Source organism: Staurois parvus, unplaced genomic scaffold, assembly GCF_062004578.1.
Source record: "Staurois parvus isolate SC_StPar_1 unplaced genomic scaffold, SC_StPar_1.0 ptg000750l, whole genome shotgun sequence".
NCBI lineage: Eukaryota > Metazoa > Chordata > Amphibia > Anura > Ranidae > Staurois > Staurois parvus.
This window is the reverse complement of record NW_028318546.1, coordinates 948,630-962,125: the sequence shown is the minus strand read 5'-3', so window position 1 is coordinate 962,125 and position 13,496 is coordinate 948,630. Positions and strand designations below refer to the sequence as shown.

Genomic DNA, 13,496 nt, shown 5'->3' with positions numbered 1-13,496 from the left:
TTACTTTAAAACATTCATTAAGTCTTTGAATGTACTGAGAAATTTCACGTTGTATAAATGTTCAAGTTCATACAAATATTCATATGAATGCTCATTCACAAATCTACTAGTGTATGGACAACTTAAGACTGACAGCTCTAAAAGCAGACAAATGGGCCTTGTAGCACGAAGAGCATGAAGAGCAAGCTTGTGGTGCATGAAGTGCAGCAAAAATGATCCCCCTGTGAATAGGGCTGCACTGCAACTGCCTTGCAAATGTATGCAATGCCCATAGTTGCATGCACACATAGTGGTTCAGGCTTTTAGGGGTTAGAACAGGCAGTGAGGAAGCAATGTAATACCTCCTTACCACCTGTCAAATGCCCTCTGGAAAACAATTCGCCAAAGTTTGCTCTTTAGAAGGGCAAGTGTTAAGGTGGACACGTCTGGGAAGCATGGGTGCGGTCACCATGCCTCCCAGCACAGCTGAAAGCAGAAAAACGCATTGACTTATGTCGTTCTTCTCTGGGTAACTGCATCTATCTCCTACCTCCGCTCTTAACCAGAAAAAACACATTGACTCCTGTTAAATTCTGAACAAATGGTGTATTTATATTTGTGTATATGTTGACCAGTCCTCACCTCTAGGTGCACTCAGGTTTATGACTGTAGCCTGGTTCCTAAGAAACATCCCCCACTATTCATGTGAGCCTTATCAGCTTCTAATTGGGGTGGAGTTGAATGCTCATTTGAGCATCTCCCTATAAATTAAGATCAGCTCATGGGGGGAGATCTCTGATGGGGGGCACAGTCTCTGATGGGGGTGCTGCTTCAGATTGAGTGCGGCTTTGAACAAGTGCGATGCAGTTAAACACAGCAGTTGAACTAAAGCAGGAGAACTTAAGCAGCAGGAAGATACAACAACAACAAGAAACCCTACTGCAAGCAAACACCCTGGGAAACATCTCTTACATGCCTGAGTCACATTCCATGTACCTTTTATACAATATGTCCCCTCTTCTCCTTTCCATATTACTATCCTCTATTCCCAAATCTCATTTCTTTACCCCTCTGCTCCACCCCAAAACTTGTACATCTCCCCCTCATTGCTATCATCTCCCTACTATTGCTCTCATCACCTCCCCAAAATGCCTCTTCCACTCCTCCTTCTCATTTTCCTCTCCTCCGTTCCCAAAATCCATTCACTATATCCCTCTGCCCCTCCCAAACAATTGTATATTGTGTCCTCACTGCTTCCTTCACCCCTCTATGGCACCCACCACCTCCTCCTATTACTCCACTCTCCCACTGACCCAAACACCTCCACTAGTAGTCTCTCACGCTCCTGCACATCCCGCTCCCATGCCACCTTTCTCACCCTTCTCCTTCTCATAACCGCGGGGGACATCTCCCCGAATCCTGGCTCTCCACCACTTCCCTCACCCGCACAACACCCTCCCGCCTCCACGTCCTGCCGCAACCCCCGCAACTTAATATCTGTCCCCCTGCTCCCTAAAATCTCCCCCCCATTTTCATGTGCACTCCTGAACGCCCGATCGGTGTGCAACAAGCTTACCTCCATCCACGACCTCTTTGTTTCTCATTCCCTCAACCTCCTGGCGATTACGGAAACCTGGATCCAGCCTACTGACTCTACCTCCCCTGCTGCACCGAGTCCTCCCAAACCCCCCCCTCCCTATCCTTCTCCTCTTTCGAGGCCCACTGCGTCCGACTATTCTCCCCAACCCCCCTGAAGCTTGCTGTGATATACTGGCCTCCTGGAGCCATACCCCGCTTCCTGGATGACTTCTCCTCCTGGCTACCCTTCTTCCTCTCCTCTGAGCTACCCACCATCATCCTTGGGGATTTCGACATCCCTGTCAACCTCGACAACCCGGACACAGCCAGTCTCCTCCACTTAACCTCCTCCTTTGCACTTGCACAGTGCATACAATCCACCACCCACTCTGACGGTAATATCCTTGATCTTGTCTTCTCCAACCACTGCGCTCCCCACAACCTCACTAACACCCCCTTCCCTCTCTCTGACCACAACCTGATTACCTTCTCTATCTCCTCGTCCTCCAACGCCTACCCCTCCAAATGTCACACTACTACCAGCCGTAACCTCCGCAACCTTAACCCTGCCTCCCTCCACTCTGCAGCTGATCAACTCCACGACAGCATCCTCCCCCTGTCCTGCCCCGACTTGGCTATGATCGCCTACAACAACGCTCTCTCAACAGCCCTTGACTCACTAGCGCCTTTAACCACACGCAACATCAGACCCTGACCGCTCCAGCCCTGGCAGACTGATCACACCAAAACCCTCAAACGACACAGTCGTGCCCTGGAGCGACTATGGCGCAAAACCAAATCCCAACAAGCCTTCACCCGCTACAAATCTGCCTTCCACACCTACACCTCCTCCCTCCATTCTGCCAAACAAGCCTACTTCCCGACCCTCATCAAGGCCCTCTCCTCCAATCCTCGCCAACTCTTCTCCACCTTCAACTCTCTACTCTCGCCACCCCCACCTCCACCCAGCACCTCACTCACTGTCCTTGAGATTGCCAATCACTTCAAAAACAAGATTGACACAATTCGCAAGGACATTGCCGCAACTCACACGCCCTCTCAACCTGTCCCCTTTCACACAGCTACCCCCTCATTCCCCCTCCCCCTTGACATAACCCGCAGGGACTTCGTCGCTGCTCAAACTCCCTCCAACCCCCTTCCCCCTCACTCAGCTACCCCCTCATCACCCCTCTCCCACGGCCCCACCACTGCTCTGACCTCCTCTTCCACCCTACCCTACATTCCTCATACTGAAGTTCCCCCAACACTCCGCACCTTTAACCTTACTACCATCGAGGAAGTCTCTAAGATCCTCTCTGAAGCCCGCCTCACCACCTGCCCCCTCGACCCTATCCCCTCACAACTCCTACGACCTCCCTCCCCCTCCATCCTACGCTCCCTCACCCACATCTTCAATCTTTCCCTCTCCTCCGGCACTTTCCCCTCCCCTCTGAAACATGCACACATCACCCCCATACTTAAAAAACCCTCCCTGGACCCCAATGACCCGAACAACCTCAGACCCATCTCCCTGCTCCCATTTACATCTAAACTCCTCGAGCGCCTAGTCTACACCTGCCTATGCTCTCACTTCAACAACAACAACCTCCTCGATCCCCTACAGTCTGGCTTCCGTCCCCTACACTCCACCGAAACTGCCTTACTCAAACTCTCCAACGACCTGCTAACCGCCAAAGCTAATGTCCACTATTCAGTGCTCCTACTCCTTGACCTTTCTGCGGCCTTCAACACAGTCGACCACCCCCTCCTCCTCAAAAAACTACACTCCCTCGGCCTCAGAGATTCTGCTCTCTCCTGGCTCTCATCCTACGCTCTTTCAGCGTTACCTATAATGCTACCACCTCCCTCTCACTCCCCCTCTCTGTTGGGGTCCCTCAAGGCTCTGTCCTCGGGCCCCTTCTCTTCTCCATCTACACCTCCTCCCTTGGCCAACTCATACACTCTCACGGCTTCAACTACCACCCCTATGCCGACGACACACAAATCTATCTCTCAACCCCCCACCTCACCCCCTCGGTCTCTGCCCGAATCACACACCTACTGAGCGACATATCAGACTGGATGTCGCTCCCCTTCCTTAAACTGAACCTCTCCAAAACCAAGTTTCTTGTCTTCCCCCCAGCCCGGACACCACCCCCCATTGACTTCTCTATCACATCGAATAACGCTACCTTCAAACCCGCCCCGCAGGCCAGAGTACTTGGTGTCATTCTGGACTCCAACCTATCCTTCCAGCCCCAAATCCAATCTTTAACAAACTCGTTTAGACTCCACCTCCGCAACATCGCCAAAATCCGCATGTTCCTAACTCCAGAAACCACTAAACAGCTCATCCACTCCCTCATCATATCACAACTCGACTACTGCAACTCCCTCCTCATTGGCCTGCCTCGTCGCTGGCTATCCCCGCTTCAGTCCATCCTGAATATGGCTGCCAGACTCATTCACCTTTCCAACCACTCTGTCTCCGCCACCCCCCTCTGCCAATCCCTCCACTGGCTTCCGATTGCGCAACGGATCAAATTCAAAATCCTAACGCTGACTTACAAAGCTATCCACCATACTGCCCCGAACTACATCATTGACCTAATATCCAAGTACCGCCCAGCACGCACACTCCGCTCCTCACAAGACCTCCTTCTCTCTAGTTCCCTGGTCTCCTCCTCCCATGCCCGCCTCCAGAATTAAAGTTTCACTTGTACTTTTGCCAATTTTCAGGCAAAAGTGATGTTAATCCACTACTCCATATTCATGTCATTCATTTTCTGCCAACAGCCAACACATGCATGCATTATTTCTTCTACTACTCTGTAAAGACTAAGTCAGCTGGATAGCGACCCAGGCAAGTTCCAGTTAGAATCCACTTGAGTGCAAATGGCTTTGCGACTCACTACTATACATAATGCTATGCCACATGCATTGTGGAAGCTAAACTGTCACGCCTCGTACACTGAGCCACGCAAGCGCAACTCAGAGTATAATTACGGCATTGATCTGTGCCATGATCCAGTGGCTCCCATGTGCTTATGCAGGAGTGACATCATCACGACTTAGCTATTCAGGCTGCCAAACAGTGCGAACCTGGAAGTAAGGGTGCACCTGGGACCATCTGGAGTGCTGAAGGGCTTCATTTGACAGGTAAGTCTGACATAATAAGCTAATATGTACTGTAGTGTATACTTGCTCATTATGGCATAAATCTTCTTGGAGCCCATTTAAATAAAAATGATAGTGAAGTTTCATTGTGCTTTTAAATTCTCAAATGGGATCTGACTGGCACTGTAAAGGCTTTACCAAAGCTTAGTAATGAGGTCTTTGTAAAAGCTTGCTGCATACACTGCTCTTATACGAGTTGAATTCCAGATAATCAAGGTCATATAAAATAAGTTAGCAGTGGCTGCTTTAATTTGTTATCAACTGACAGGTTTGTCTGAAACATTCTAATTGTGTTAGGTGTCGTACAGCATTGGGCACAGGATCACAGACTGCTGTAATGTGATCAGGGGCGGACTGACAACTCATGGGGCCCCCGGGCAATAGGGGATCATGGGGCCCCTGTGTCCTTGCCCAAACTCAAAAAAGCCTATGAAAAAGGTACCAGGGGCATCTCATGGGGCCCCCTATTGACCCCGGCCCCTCGGGCAGTGCCCGAGTTTCCAAATGGTCAGTCCGTCCCTGAATGTGATTTGGGCACACATACCCATCATTATTGCATTGTGCCTTGTGAAGTGCCAGTTTATCAAGGTCACCTTAGCTAAGTGGCTCATGGCAAAAGGAAGATCACATTGTAGGAAATACAAACATACACCACATCAATATTAGCATGGTTCCCTAATTTGTTGAGTGGTATAAATAAATATGCATCTAAAAAGTGTTTATAATTACAGCTATTTTTTTAAAAACACTAATGGTTGCCATTATCTAGTAAAAGTCAGATGAAAAATACACACTGTTGTCATTAATTCATAAATATAATTAATTTTATAAAAAGCTAATAATATCAAATTACAAAATGCTATTCCAATATGCTAATGTAGAACAAAATGTGCTTAACTTACAGTTGTTCTAAGTAAAACCACATTGGCTTTCTCCAAAGAGGATTGGACACAGTTTGCCCACACGCTCCACTCTGGCTTCCAATAAAAGATCAGCAAAAGAATTCCACCTGATAAACAGTAACCAAATACACATAGGACAATCCAAGGAATGCTTAACTTGTATCCAAAAATTTCCTATTGAGAAAACGAAAGTAAAATAAAAGTTAAAGTGCAAGCACAATGAGGTTGATTTACTAAAGGATTCATGTGCAAGGGAATTTTTAAAAAACAGGATTTTTGTTAGCATGTGATTTGTTGATTGACCATCATATTTACTAAGCTCACTTTGTAAAGTCAACATTCTCTGTTCCTCTAGTACAGGGGTCTCCAAACTTTCTAAACAAAGGGTCAGTTTACTGTCCTTCAACTTTAGAAAATGTCTTGGTGTCATTGGGAGTAAACAGTGCCCTCTTTTCGGTATTAGGGGAAGGGATAGTTGGTCTCAGTGAGATGAATATTGCCCATCCTTGGTGTCAGTGAGAGAAATAATGCCCTATTGTAGATGTCAAGGGCAGAAACTATGATTCATTGTTGCTGACAGTGGGGTAAAAAGTGGCCCAAGGGCCTGGAAAAAAGCAAGCAAAGGGCCACATCCGGCCCCCAGGCCGCAGTTTGGAGACCACTGCTCTAGTAGATCAACCCCTTTGTCTTTTACATATATTTTTAATTGGCAAAATCTCCTTGTAAATTTGCATTCATGTATTAAATATGACAAATAAGTTGATTATTTAAACATAATGTTAGGTTGTTTTGTGAAAATAGCTGGAGTCTTTGTTGCTGTGTGTGTCTCTGCAGGAAAAAGTAAAAAAAGTAGAACTTATCATTTTGGATAGAGTAAGGGTTATAACCCCTGTCAGTTTATTGTTTGCCATTTGTGTCCCATTGGGCAAATGTACCTTCGACCCCTTATGTCTCATTAATCACTTGCCCTCCTGAGGATTTACCCTCCTTCCTGACCAGGCCTCTTTTTGCTACTTGGCGCTGCACTAATTCAACTGATAATTGCGTGGTCATGCAATGATGCACCCAAACGAAATTTACATCCTTTTTTCACACAAATAGAACTTTCTTTTGGTGGTATTTGATCACCTGTGCTCTTTTTATTTTTCATGCTATAAACAAAAAAAAAGCAAATATTTTGAAGAAAAATTATATTTTTTACTCTCAGCTATAAAAAATAAATAGTAAACTCAAAGTTAGTTATAAATTTAGGCCAAAATGTATTCTTCTACATGTTTTTGGTTAAAAAAATCCCAGGAAGTGTATATTGATTGCTTCGTGTGAAAGTTATAGTGTCTACAAACTATGGTATAGACAATGGAATTTACACAGCTTTTACTTTCTGACTGCCCATCACATTTCTTGAGGTGTTAAAATACCAGGATAGTACAAACACCTCAAATGACCCCTTTTCAGAAAGTAGACACCCTAAGCTATCTGCTGAGAGGCATATTGAGTCCATGGAAGATTTATTTTTTTCCACAAGTTTCCGGAAAACGACAAAAATTTTTTTTTACACGAAGTTGTAATTTAAATGATTTATTTCTCGCACAAGCCATAGGTATATGTGGAATTACACCCCAAAATACATTCTGCTACTTCTACTGAGTATGTGGATATTACGTGTGTAAGACTTTTTGGGAGCCTAGCCACATACAGGTGCCTGAAATCCAATGAGCACTTTGAAAGCCTGAAGGTGCGTAACTTCCTCATTACACTTCCTTACTACCTATCACAGTTTCAAAGGCCCTGAAATGCCAGGATAGCACCAAACCCCCCCCCCCCCCAAATGACCCCTTTCTGGAAAGTATACACCCCAAGGAATTTAAAAAGAGGCATGGTGAGTATTTTGCATATCTCATTTTTTCTCACAAGGTTTTGAAATATAAAAATAGAATAGAAAAAATATATTTTTGTTTTTTTTCTTCATTTTCCAAACACTTGTGGCAACAAATGAGATCTGCAAAATACTTACCGTGCTTTTTATCAGATTCCTTGGGGTGTCTACTTTCCAAAAAGGGGTCATTTGGGGGGGTTAGGTGCTATCCTGGCATTTCAGGGCCTCTGAAACTGTGATAGGTAGTCTGGAAGTGTAATGAGGAAATAAAGCCCTTTAAAAGCCTGAAGGTGCTTATTGGATTTTGGGGTCCTGTGCTTGGCTAGACTGCCAAAACGTCTCTCACATGTGGTACCCCCATACTCTGGAGAAGTAGCAGAATGTATTTTGGGGAGTAATTCCACATATACCCATGGCATGTGTCAGCAGTAAATCATTTAAGTGACAATTTTGTGTAAAAAAAAAAAAAATTTTTTGTCATTTTCCAACAACTTGGGGTAAATAAATAAATTCTTCTATTGATTCAGCATGCCTCTCAGCAAATATTTTGGGGTGTCTACTTTCCAAAAAGGGGTCGTTTTGGGGGGTGGGGGTGTTTTATGCCCAGCATTAGAAGTTTATGCCACCGCAAGGATGACAGAGTGTATTGTCGTTGAAATGCATAAAACACATTATACTCTCATATCTATGCCTGGACATGGCAGCAGAGAACACGGCATATGATGAATCGGGTCTGCGGACCAATACAACTGCAATTAATTTCTTTTAGTAATGCCCATGTTAAGGGTTAGCCCCCAAAAAATGTAAATTCAAAAACCCTAATGAGTTTCCATGCGGCTGGTCTGGCAAGGTTTGAATTTGGGTTGGTGGCGATAAATTGTTGTGCATATAAATTGCTTTGATCCACAATCAATGCATACAGATATTCCGTGAAAAACAACTCCAAAAATCAAGGAGGTATGTGAAAGACCAGGATGTACTAGACTGCTGGTACTCGCCAGTTCACCAAAAGGTAGAGCGGCACTAGTACTGGCACTCTGCTGCATATGAGAGTCATCAAAATTTACTGGCAAGTGCTAACAGAGATCAGGCCTGATTCTGCCAACACTGCGGTTTTGTGTGCAATGTATCAAGTGACAGTGATCTACTGACACTGCACTTGCTGGGGAAGAAGGGGGGGTAAGCGTAGGGGCTAAACGCAGGTGCTGGCAGGTGCCGGGGCTGATCCCACTATCGCTGCGTTTTTGGGGACACTATACTAATGTGAACGCTGGTATACTGCTGATCTGATCAAAGATATTGACCCGTTCAGACACTATACTAGCAATGGAGGTTTATTGTACATGAGCGTGCTCCTGGCAATCAAGGGGTTAAATGTGATGACTGGTGTACTGACGGGCAATCTGACGCTATCTGGGAGGGGAGTGAAAACCATGGGAGCGCAAATCATGTGTGTGTATATATATATATATATATATATATATATATATATATATATATATGTGATTTTGCACACCCATGCCGCCCTGTAGCAGTATTTCTGCTATAGGGTGGTCAGGAAGCGGTTACAGAAGAGGTTTGTGTTACAGCGCCTCGTTACTTTAACTGACAGTTGCGCGGTCATGCAACACTGCACTTAAATTAAATTTTCGTCCTTTTTTTTCCCACAAATTGAGCTTTCTTTCTGTGGTATTTGATCGCCTGTGCGTTTTTTATTTTTTGCGCTATAAAAAAAGGCTGACAATTTTGAGAAAAAAAAAATATTTTGCACTTTTTGCTATAAAACATGTCCAGTAAAAAAATTTAAAAATCAAATTTCGTCATAAATTTCGGCCAAAATGCATTCTGTGACATGTCTTTGCTAAAAAAAAAAAAACAATACGTGTAAATTAATTGGTTTACGTGAAAGTTATAGCGTTTACAATGGCGGGAAAGATGCTGGGATTTTTAATTTTTTTTATACTAATAATGGCGGCGATCAGCGACTTAATGGCGGCGATCAGCAACTTATGGCGGGACTGCGGCGGACATTCTGACACTGGGGGGGAACTGACTTGGGGTCACTGACATCCCCAGTGACACCAATACAGTGATCAATGCAAAAAAAAAACCACTGACACTGTACTAATGGCACTGGGGAGGAAGGGGTTAACTTTTTTTATTCAATGAAAGTGTTAACTGTGTGAGGGGAGTGTTTTATTAGGGGATGGGGGTGTGTATTGCACGGGAACACGCTGATTCGGAGAGAAAAACTCTTCTCTCCGCATCAGCATGTCAGGAGCTGACAGGGAACTGACAGAAAGCAGAGGTGTAGGGTAAACACTGCAGCCATGCTCTCTGTCAGTGATTGCCGCTAATTGCCGGGACACGGCAGGTAATGGCCAGCCGTGACCCGGCGACTGACACCCGCGGCCGCGATTGGCAGCGCAGGTAGGGCGGGGGCGCGCCCCCTACCTGTTTTGCAAAAGCACGTTTGCGCAGCCGTGCCGCCCTGCCACCGTATTTCTACAGTGGCTGGTCGGCAAAAAAAAAAATATGATGAGATTGGCTACCTGTGCATGTTTGGTAAATGTCACATTTGCTACTATATAAATATGCCCCATAGAATATAGTTAACCAGTGTAGATATTTTAAACACATACTGTACCTCTATAATTACAGGGTTTTTTGAAGAGTTTACACTAATTTATGTCTAAATAGATTTAGGATGATATTTATAAAGCAGTGAATTTCACAGTCACCAAATATTCACTACATGGCTTCCTAGCACATACATCTTAAATCACAGAGAAAGGATAACCACCTGTAAGTGTTTGGTGTGTCACATTCACTGCTTTGCTTTATAAAATAAAGCCCTTTGCTTTATAAAATAAGATATATAAATTAATGTATTTTGTAATAGTATGAAATAATCAAATATGATCTCTAAATACACTACATGAAAGATATATACCAAGATTAATATATTGCATTGACATGTAAACCAAATTTAGATGGATCTTATACAGCACAAAAAACAAGAAATATTCACCATCTCATTGTCCTCCCCTTCATTGATAATTGCACAGTGGTCATTCTTTTCTTTAGTCTTCATGTTTCAAGGAGTCTTGTGAGAGTCTTGTACGCTTTTTCCTAGGCTGATGGCATAGAAATAGGTCAGTGCAACTTCCTGAAATAGTTCCAGTGCTAAGAAATGTTATTCTACTCCCTTCCTAGTGCACACACCTCTTTAACTGGTATTACAGTAATATATAGCTTCTAATTCTTAAAGTCACAATGATGGCCACGCTGATTAAAAATCATGCTTCTTTGCTTTTTCAAATAAGGAGCTGCTCTACTACAAATGTCCTCTTCTACACCCCAAGGATGGCAATTTGATATCTATTATTTTGGGCACCAGGTGACCTTGTCCTGGCACTGTTCCTTCCTCCTGGTGATCCCTCTAAAGATGCATCCCAGGATTCTATTCACTTTGCTCACTGCCTGTTTGCTCATTAAGCAATCATTTGAAAAAAAAAACACCTCCAAATCATTTATCTCTGCAGTTCTGGCCAACACTATATGCCCAATATTGTACATTTTCAATGGATTAATTTTCATTAGGCGTATTTTGCATTTAGAAATGTTGAACTGCAGTTTACTGCTTTGACCAAACATCTAGCAAAGCCCCATCATGTTCTATGTTACAAACACAAACTAGGAATATCAAAACTATTGCACACCTTTGTGTCATCAGCAAAGAGACATATCTTACACAACAAGCTTTCAGTTACATCCCCTCTAAACATATTAAATAGAACATAACCTAGAACGGAGCTGTGAGATACACCACTTGTGACTGGTCTCTGTTGTGTAAGAACACCATTTACAACCACATACGGATATCTATTGTTCAGCCAACTGCACGTCCACTGAACCACTTAAGCAATAAAGCCTAAGTTTAGTTAAAAAAGGTTTTTAAAAAATCAGCAAAAGAGACTTCGCTTGTTACATACAATTAACATGATGTGTCCCTTGCGCTGATGGGTGCAGAATTAGTTGAAACCTTGCCTCCTCTGAATCCCCCCCCCATTCCCTCTGTCATAATCTTCCGATGTAGCAGGGGTAAATAGAGCTGAAGGATCTGTCACATGCATGCATAAATAACTATTCTGGGCCTTTTTGCAGCTCTCTCTCCTCATTCATAGAAGGTGTACAATAGCTTCTATGAAAGAAAAAATGATCTATGAATAAAGGATGGGCAGATGAATGAAAGGTCCACCTCCTCTATTCATAGATCATTTTTATGACAGGTCCTTCGACTATTAATCGTTCGACTATTAATCCTCACTTGTATCAGAAAATTTAAGTGGTGGGGGTGAGGGACATCGAAGGTCTGAAGATGTCCTGTTGGGCTGATTTTTTTAAAACCTTTTTTGACTAAACCTAGGCTGGCTATAGAGGATTCATTTTTTTAATCAGTCAGCCAGCTGGTCAAAAACAAAACAGATTCCCCCAATCCACACTTTTAAGTTGGATTAGGGAATCTTCCCCATTGGTATTGTATTCAAACATTTGGACTTCTCCACTGCTAGAATACACTGATCAGTGCTCCAGCCAATTGGCTGCATGTGCTGAACGAACACAATTTTTTCAACATTCCTGTAGGTAGACTCCTGTTAAATGAGAACAGCCATGTAAACCACATGATGGATTGATACATCGCCAAGTAATACAAGCCCTGACTTTTGTACAATGAGTCAGAAAATATGGGACAAAATATATAAATTTAGAATATATGGAATCCAGAGAAGCTCAATAAAGAACATATAATACAGAGTGACACTTGAGTAGAGGGCTAGACTATCAAATACAATTTGAAATACAAATTTGGACTGTCTACTTTCCAAAAAGGGGTCATTTGGGGTGTAGTTGTACTGCCCTGGCATTTTAGGGCCTCAAGAAATGACATAGGCTGTCAATACATCAGAACTGATACATTTTCTAATACATACGGTACCATAGTTTGTAGTTTCTATAACTTTCACACAGACTAAATAATATACACTGATTTGAGTTATTTTTACCAAAGAAATGTAGCAGAGTACTGTACATTTTGGCCTAAAATTATGAAGTCACGTGACAATGATGTAACGCGTAGGTTGGAGAGCGGAATGTGGTGACGTCATTTCTGACATGAACGGCCGCAAACATATTATTACACCCAGTACACCCATATCAGCACATGTGATTGATGTCTTGTTGGATCTGTTCCCATGATAAGGAGACATAAGATGCTTGCCTAAAAAATGGAACCCCACCTGTATTTACTGGAGTGAGAGTCCAGGGTGTACTCTACAAAGGCTTGTTATTACTCTGAGAGGGTAATTGTATGCATTTCAGCTATAGAAGTGTTCACGAAGAGTGCACTATTTATTTATTTATTTACTTAATTTTATTAATTTTTATTTATTTATTATTTCCCCTTTATTTATTTGTTTAATTTTAATGTTTTACTTATTTATTCATTTGTTTATGAGTGTACACTGATTGTTTACATTTATTTATTTATGGTGTACACGGAGTGATTTCACGATTCACGTGTTGCTCACGATTTGAATCTTGTTTCAATTTTTGCACATATTTTTGTTAAGTATATTCTTATTGTTTGGTAAATTATATATCAGCTGTTATTGAAGGTCATGCACTATTTAGTTTTTCATTTGTTTGAGGTACACACTTTATTCTGGATTCAGGTGGAGGTGCAAGTTGGACACAGTAATTTTTGTAGACTCTATTTTGAATTACATACATTGACTGGCACAAAAAGGTTTTTAATTTTAATTTAACTACCAAAAAAAAAGCTCTTATTGTACAAAAAATATATATATTTAAATTTAATTTGAGTACAGCATTGCATAACCAAGCAATTACCAGTTAATGTAGCAGAGTGCTGAATAATAAAAAAAGCCCTGGTCATGAAGGGCGTAAAACCTTCCAGAGGG

General features: G+C 42.9%; 1 protein-coding gene across 1 annotated transcript in view; it reads right to left on the bottom strand.

Moving 5' to 3' along the window:
* Window positions 1–10,606, bottom strand: part of LOC149445012 (putative cation-transporting ATPase 13A4) — a 115,961-nt gene extending 105,355 nt beyond the window's left edge. The window contains exons 1-2 of the mRNA XM_089654306.1: window positions 10,544–10,606; window positions 5,637–5,810 (exon numbers count right to left, since the gene is read on the bottom strand). Of these exons, the coding sequence (XP_089510432.1) occupies window positions 5,637–5,810; window positions 10,544–10,606 (237 nt within the window). The remainder of the gene's footprint in view (window positions 1–5,636; window positions 5,811–10,543) is intronic.
* Between the last annotated feature and the right edge of the window lie 2,890 nt (window positions 10,607–13,496).